This window comes from Kryptolebias marmoratus, linkage group LG8 (assembly GCF_001649575.2).
Source record: "Kryptolebias marmoratus isolate JLee-2015 linkage group LG8, ASM164957v2, whole genome shotgun sequence".
Lineage (NCBI taxonomy): Eukaryota > Metazoa > Chordata > Actinopteri > Cyprinodontiformes > Rivulidae > Kryptolebias > Kryptolebias marmoratus.
The window spans coordinates 28,503,676-28,511,417 of NC_051437.1; the positions used below are offsets into that span (position 1 = coordinate 28,503,676).

A 7,742-nucleotide genomic window follows, 5' to 3' on the forward strand; every position below is an offset into this window, starting at 1 on the left:
ACCCACACCTTCCTGACTTTGGAAAGCAGAAATGCCTAAACTATACTTTTAAAATAGTACTGGCACCTTTTTAAAATAGGGTGTTCCGTCAGTTCAGCATACATGCAGTGAACATGCACACGCATGTACATTCTGCAAGAGGCCCGTTAGAGGAGCCCAGTCAGATCAGCAAACCCAACAAGATACGACCAAAGGTAAGTCAAAGTGTTTAAAAAATAAAAAAATGCCTACATTGTTGTGGTTTTAAAGTGTATTTAGATCAGGGTCTAGCTGTAGCTGCAGCAAATCACAAAACTCGCCCTGAATAAAACACGCCTCCCTGATCCTTGCTAATTTTGGATTAGACAACACGTGCAACTCCGTGCAGCCACGCTTGGATAGAAGAGAGTGGCTGCTTTAAAATTCAAACATTTAAGTCGATGACGTAACCTGTACTGTCCCAATTCTCCAATGTCTGCATGCTTGGACCCTACCAAGCATTATATGTGCAGATTTAAAAAAAAAATGTTCAGCTCAGGCTGAAGACATGGCTCATTTGTTTTGACTCTGGGATGATATCAGGAGGCTTCTACTTGTCATTTCTCTACAAACTCTTCTCAGTTATGAGACTGCTATCCTTGGCTTTACTGCTTTTGACAAAAAAACTGTGACTCTTTCTTTGTCATCAACTGCATCGTACTTCTTGTAAATATTATATCCACATGTGCAAGTTTAGCAATAACAGTCCTTTTTTTTTCAATTTTCATGAAAGACTTGATACTATCAACACGTTGTCTCATCCAATAATTCAAAAGCCATAAAAACTGTAAATTTATTACAGAAATGTAATATCTTGTAACCTGTTGTTGTTAATTTTCTGACCCCCCTGGCATGTTCATGTTTTTGTTTTTTGGTCCCAATCCTCACACTGCACCCCGCGCCCTCTGTGAAGCGTGTGATCAGTCAAAGTTCACAGATTTCAGAGCAGATAGATCGCTGAGAGGATTAGATTCATGCTGACTTGATATTGATCCTGGCAGATGGGTTAGATCCTCTTAGAGGGAGTGAAGCACGAGGAGCGAATATTGACCAGTTTCATTTATCAGGAAGTTGGCCCTGATACTGTTTTATTTTGGTTTCAGTTTGGGTGGTTTTAGCTTGTATTATTCTGCCTCAGTTGTTTTGATTATTAATTAGGACTACTTATTGCTTAATCTGTTTTCTCACCATTTTTATTTACAAAACAGACACACACACATAATTCCTGTTGAGGAACAAAACAAAGAACAAAGAAAAGACCTTTCATGTCCTGCAGTGCTTTCCTCAGGTCGTTGTGTGTTTATAAAGGTACTCTTGTTAGACACGCCTCTTTTCTCATTCTGACCAATCAGCTTTGAGGTGTTAAACCCGTCTCTGTTGCTGGTTTCGCCTTTTTCTGTCGGAGCGGTTTTATTCTAAAGAAAAAGAAACAAAAAGAGAAAAGTCAACAGCTTTTTCTTCTGTTCCGAACAGGAGTTTGTTGTCAGAGGTGAGTGGATGTTTTAGTTGCTGATTGTTGAGTTTCTGTAAAAATGTCGGATCGTTGTTTTATAAGAGGAAGAGAGGAGCTGAAGTCGGTGGGAGGAGCAGATCTGTATTTCTGTGTTTATCAGAGGTAAAGTGAGTTATTAGTGAAGGAAAAAGCTTCTCTTTGTTGCTCTCTCATCGTTCCTGTTCACACTTTTCACCTGTGGTTTTAGATATTCAAGTCATTTATTAGGAATGATGATCATTTAAACCAGCTGCTTTATAAAAAATAAACACAAGTTAATAACAAACTCTGACACAAGAGAGCAGTTTGGCACAGAGGTGCAGAGGAAAGCAAATGATAAGTAATTTAGTTACCAACAAACGAGGAGTTTCGTGCGTCCTGGGTGTCTGCAGAGATGATATGATGAAACGATGACCCTGACAGGCTGCCACAGGTCCGGGTTCTTCACTGCTGTTATTTCAAAGATAAGACATGAACACAGAAGGGATTTCTCTTCTTATCTGCCAACATTTTAGAGCGACCTGCGCCACCTGTGGGCAGTGCTGAGAACTGCAGCTGCCTTTGGGACAAATAATGAGACAAACTGTGCGCGTGCACGTGTCAAAGGTTTTATGTTTGCTTGTCTCGAGAGGGAGGGAGGGAGGGAGACAGGTAAACCAGCAGAATGTGTCCACGGACAGGAGTATTTTAGTCCCAACACGTCTCACCTGTCCTCATGGACCGGCCTCACCTGGTTAGATCACAGATCAGTTTTTACAGAAACAGTTCAGGGATTCAGCTCTGCCCTCATGTTATAAAAAGTAATGGGGTAACTCATGTTTTAAACTTCTTCTCTACACACTTACCTCAGGAGTACAGCGACATAATGCAGCTTTGGTTGATGTGAAATTAAAACCAAACCAACAGAGAAAATAAATGTGTATATTTTTTATAACCTATGATCTTAAAACAGCTTTATGGCGTAGCTAATCTGTGTGGTGCTCCTCCTCCTCCTCCTCCTCCTCCTTCTCTTTCTCAACAGTCAGACTTTGTCCTCAGACAGCAGATTAATTCATGGTGTGAAGTTTTGCTGTTTACCGTTTCTAACAGAAAGTGTGGATTTTTCTACTTATTGCACCTGGAAACTCAGATTTCCGAGGTTACTTGAACTACCCTGTGACCTGCAGAGGTAAGAGCGCAGAATATCCTCCTTTTCTCCTTTCAGTGTTAATAATCTCTGTTCATGTCGACAATAAGGTTATTATCCAGTAAAAGTAGGAAATGTTGCAGCAGCAGGAAAAACGGACTCATTAGACTGTTTGTGTTTCTGCCTCAAAATGAAGGAAAAACCTGTAAAAACCAGCAGAGAAGCACAGAAACAAACAGATGGCAGATTGAGACAGAAAGGATCTGAACCTGGAAATAAAGACTGTTCTGTTTAAAAGACTCCCTGAAATATTCTGTAGTTATTATTTGAGCCTGACTTCAGTGTATTTACATAAAAACTGAACAGTAGTTTGTTTATGAAACCAGCTCAGCCTGTTTCTGTTGAGCAAACATTTGACTTCCTGCTGACATGTAATGTCTAAAGGTCATTAAAGAGAATAAAAACAGCTTTGCTTCTTATTAAAACTCTTCTGAAAATCTGTCAGTGATGATGACAGAAGAACAGCAAGTTTTAATCCTCCCATAGATGAAACATCTATTTTCAGTAAAACAGTAAATTAATGTGAACCAAAGTCAGTTTGATCTGTTGCTGATATTTTACTTACAGAGAAACTCAGTTTAATCAAGTTAAACAACCTTCCTGAAATCAGCCAGTGCAGAAAAAATGTCTAAAAATCATAAAATAAACTGAAAGTTTTCACTGGAAGAAATCAGATCAGCTGCTGCCTTTCATGCCAGAGTTTTATTATTATTATTATTATTATTATTTAATGCATTTTAGATTTTTATGAAAAAATGATTTATTTTCTCCTTAGCTTCCACATCATGTGACCCAGTGAAGCTGAATTAATGCTGGTTTGACAGGAGAAGGTCAGAGCTGTGGCCTCACAGCAGGAAGGTCACAGGTTCAACTCCCAGCCTGCATGTTCTCCCCGTGCAGACATGGGGTTCCTCCAGGTGACACGTTAGGTTAATGAGAAACTTTAAACTCTACAGGTGTGGATGTTAGACCCCAGCTCCCTGTGAAAATGAGCAGGTAAAAAACATGGATGGATAATAAAATAATAATCAGTGGACTGTAACAAGAAGAGTCAGTTTGTTTGTCAGAAGTTATAAAGACTGGAGGAGTTTGACCTCAGATCAGGAGAAGATTACAACAAGCAGCTTAAGGATTGTTTTCAGTCTAAACAGAAAGTGAAAGAAATGTGAGCAGAGTATCTACAGTCACAGGAACATTTTGTTCCAGCAGCAGAAATGTTCCTACTCTGGTCTGTATCAGATGGATGGAACAAGTCCAGGCTGTCTTCAGGTCAGTGGAGCTCAGTCCTGGTCCTTCAGGGTCTCTGTCCTGCATGCTTTAGATCAGTGATCACAACCTGGCAACCCACAGGAGGAGGGGGGGGTAGATACATCCGCCAGCAAAATACATCTATTTTAAGATGTTTTGCTTATTTATAAAGATGCAGAACCTAAACCTAAACCTGGTCCTGGTCCTGGTTCTGGTGGAGAGTTCTTCTTGTTAAAAGGGAGTCTTTCCTTCCCACTGTCACCAACACGCTGCTCAGGATGGACGACTGAGACGAAGTGAAGATTCGACTCGATCTGCTGCTTCTTTAGAAAACAGATGTTCTTTGATGAAAGTTCAGAAATAATACTAACCAGTTAATATTTATTAAAGAACTTGATCTTTATGCACCCCAAAGATTGAGATGAATATATTTTTATTACCATTTTAACAGTTTGCTGGTGAAAAATAAGCATGTGCTGCTAAATGAAACTGATCTTTGGACTGTAGCTGGTTAAAATCAGGAACTAACAGCCTGTTTGGTTGTTGGAAAAAGTCTTTTTGCTCCTTTAGAAAATCAGGCAGCTTTTGTTGGAGCAAAGGTTTTAAATTATGGATTTCTCTCCAACAGAAGATAAACAACTGCAGCAGATGACAGACAGATTTCTGGGTGTTTTTCTTGTTTATGATCAGAGTCTCAGAATTTCCAAACCAGTCACAGAGAAAAATAGATTTTTAAATTTTCTGTTTAGGCGTTGGCCCAGACAGGTCAGAAAATAAAGTCAGGGGTTGAAACTAAGATTACAGAAGTCATCTCTGAGAGGATGTGGGAGTTTGTGGGGAAAAATGAAACTTTTATCGGTCAGGAAGCAGGAAGAAAAATAAAAGATCAGCTGATGAGGCTGTCAGAATCACTGTAACACTTTTATCAGAGGTCTTTTTATTTTATTTAATTTGCTGCAGGGGCCTCTTAATACATGAAGAAAAAGACAAGAAACAGATAAAAACAATCTTATTTTAGATCATTTCTGTCATTCATTCTCTAAAACTTTACATCATAGTATCTCAGTTGACCTGTGGTTTTTAATTAGTCTTTAAACTATTTTATAAATTAAATTTAAACATGAAGACAAAAAAAAGATGCAGTTTCCTGAGAAGATGATTCACTTTGACTCAAATATAAGGAAATGATGATTAAGGCAATGTTTAAACAACCAAACCTTTAGTTCTTCTTTATTCCAGTTAACAGGAAGAGGAACTAACTTTATTCTGTTTGGTTCAATAACCAGTTTCTGTTTAATGATTAATGATTATTGTTTATGGTAAAAATGTTTTTTATGAAGGTGTTTCCCAGTAAAGATCAGAAGTTTTATTGTGAAAAACCAGTGAGAAGAAATGCTTTGTCTGTTCACACATCCGTGCCTTTTTATTGTTTTCATTGTTTAAATAAAAAATGATTTCCCTGAAGCTGATCGTCTGATGCTGGGAAACAGGAACTGACACCACGCCACAGGTCAGGTTTCCAGCATTAGTTGCCACGGCAACAGACGCTGCAGGTCGGGTTTCCAGCATCCGTTGCCACGGCAACAGACCCCAGTTGGAAGTGAAACACGTTTGGTTTTATTTGAACCTGCTTCAATAAAGCAGCCATCATGCTGAGTTTCCACAGGTTCATCCAGTTTATTTCATCTTTTCTTTTCTTTCCCCCTCAGATGCTGACGTGCAGTTTTCGCTCTCACAGCTCAGCTCGTCCCACAGCTCAGTGAAATGGTGTCTTCAGATCAGGAGACCTGTCAGCCTGTCCTCTAAGATGGTTTGGAGACCAAAACCTTGGACTGGCTTATTAATTATGGTAAAATAAAACTGCTGACAAACCTTCCTGTTTGAGTTTTAAGATGTTTGGAATATTAAAGTGAACTTCCCACCACCTGCTGGACGACAAACTGGACTACAGCTAAAACAGATTATTGCCAAACTTTGTGTTTCTCAAGAATTATATCAGATGATCACAAGTTTTGCAATCCTGCCTCTGAAGAAATCCTTCTCTGTGTCTGAAGCAGGAAGTTGTTTGCAGGAAATGAGCGTGTTTGTTTATGTTGCTAATTGTGGTTCTCATCACTGATGGGTGTTGAAATTGTTTCCACAGAGGAAGGTTAGACCTCAATGATCCTCCTATTCTCACCACTTTTAACTGAATCAGACAGACTGATGGATGAAGGTGTGATAAAGGAGGATGATGAGAAAGGGAGGAACTGAAAGAAGAAGATATGACTTATAATATTCATATTTCATGTTATATAACATCTGGACTGTGTAGATCAGGGGTGGCCAACCCTGGTCCTCAGGGCCTCCACCCTGCAGGTTTTACTTGTTCCTCTGCTCCAACACACCTGATTTGAATCAATGGGTGATTAACAGGCTTCTGCAGAACATGAAGAGGTGATTTAACCTCTGAATCAGGTGTGTTGGAGCAGTGAAACAAGGAAAACCTGCAGGATGGAGGCCCTGAGGACCAGGACTGGACACCCCTGGTGTAGATGATATAATGTCAACACTGTGCAAATCCCAGACTAACATCAAGGATTAAAGGCAATTTCAAAGATCAGATCCAACATTAGTGCTGATAAAATAAAGACAACAAAACAAAATAAGGCTTTTATTCTGAGGCATATAAGTAAGAAACAGGAAACAGAAAAGTCCCTGAGTCAAAACTAAACAGAAACAAGAAAACCTAAAAATAAAATCGAATAAACGCAGCATTTAAAAACCATCTAACCACTGTAGTCAGGGAGGCTACAACATTTATAAAAGTGTGGGTGTGGTAAATGTTTTTATTAACTGTGCTTAAAAAAAAACAGGCGGGCTGAATATTTTCAGCTGTTCTAAAAGGGTCATTTGTTGGTTTGACATGTTGATGGTAAACGCCTCAAGTTTCACACTTCGGTCATATAAACTTCTCGGTTTGGTTTTATTCTAAGAAGTGAAGTATTCAAAAGAAAAATGTTATTTTTATTGCATTTGTCAAATGTGTGTCTAGTCGTCTCTTAGGCTGCCTTCTCTCTGCATGACTTTCCTGACCTTTTACAGGGTGGGTCGATTGTGTTCACACTTTTCTCAGTGTGAAGGCGTTCATGATGCAGCTGCGCTCTCAGCAGATTCTGCTGCTGTTTGCTGAGATGTTCTCCAGTTCCCTCACCATGCTCTGCAGCTCCCATCTGCACATATTCACACCACACCCCTGCCTCCACCCTTTAACCGTGTCAGGCTGTAACCACATGTGTGCACGAGAAGACAACGCCACGCTAACATGATGCTACGGATATGTGAACAGACTCTCTGCATCAAGTTGTTTCCATGACCTTCTCACAATCTGCAGAATTCTCTTTAACGTTTGGGAGGTTCCTGAGCAGTGGCGTCACTAGGCCTGTTTTAGGGGGGCTGAAGCCCTCCTAAAATGTTTTCAAGCCCCCCTAAATAATTTTGGTGTCAAAATTTTTTTTTTTATTTATTTATTTATTTTTTTTTTTTACAAAAATTCCATATAATGTGAATAGGTGCATCATGGACTGATATTGCTGCTGTTGAGCCGCATGGCCGCCATCTTGGAAAAGTCGCTGGCTCCACTCTGTGTAATCTGTTTGGCACAATGAAGCATCAGTGTGTTTAATCAATCATAACTCACAGAATACTGAACTGTTTTTCACACACTTTTTTGCTGGAAACCTTAAACATAAAGCTATCAAAGCTACATTTATAAGAAGAATACATTGCTCAACTTACTTAAATATTCTTAGTAGTGTT

The 7,742-nt window shown here is 39.4% G+C and overlaps 1 protein-coding gene and 1 long non-coding RNA gene across 8 annotated transcripts in view; one reads left to right on the top strand and one right to left on the bottom strand.

The window, feature by feature from the left end:
• LOC108250566 (tumor necrosis factor receptor superfamily member 14-like) overlaps positions 1-7,742 on the top strand; it is a 13,796-nt gene continuing 6,054 nt past the window's right edge. For 3 of the 7 annotated variants that reach the window (XM_017440512.3, XM_037976884.1, XM_025002632.2), the window contains exons 1-3: positions 1,371-1,507; positions 2,532-2,678; positions 5,654-5,793. In XM_017440512.3, coding sequence (XP_017296001.1) covers positions 5,752-5,793 — 42 coding nt within the window. In that variant the 5' untranslated portion in view covers positions 1,371-1,507; positions 2,532-2,678; positions 5,654-5,751. Of the gene's footprint in view, positions 195-1,370; positions 1,508-2,531; positions 2,679-5,653; positions 5,794-7,742 lie in introns of those variants that run through there. The other 4 variants (XM_025002629.2, XM_025002630.2, XM_037976883.1 and 1 more) reach the window with 4 other exon arrangements.
• On the bottom strand, positions 1,203-2,094 carry LOC112449901. Its single transcript, XR_003038456.2, has 2 exons — positions 1,864-2,094; positions 1,203-1,433 (listed from the first exon to the last, which is right to left on the bottom strand). It is a non-coding gene; the product is annotated as an uncharacterized LOC112449901 (long non-coding RNA).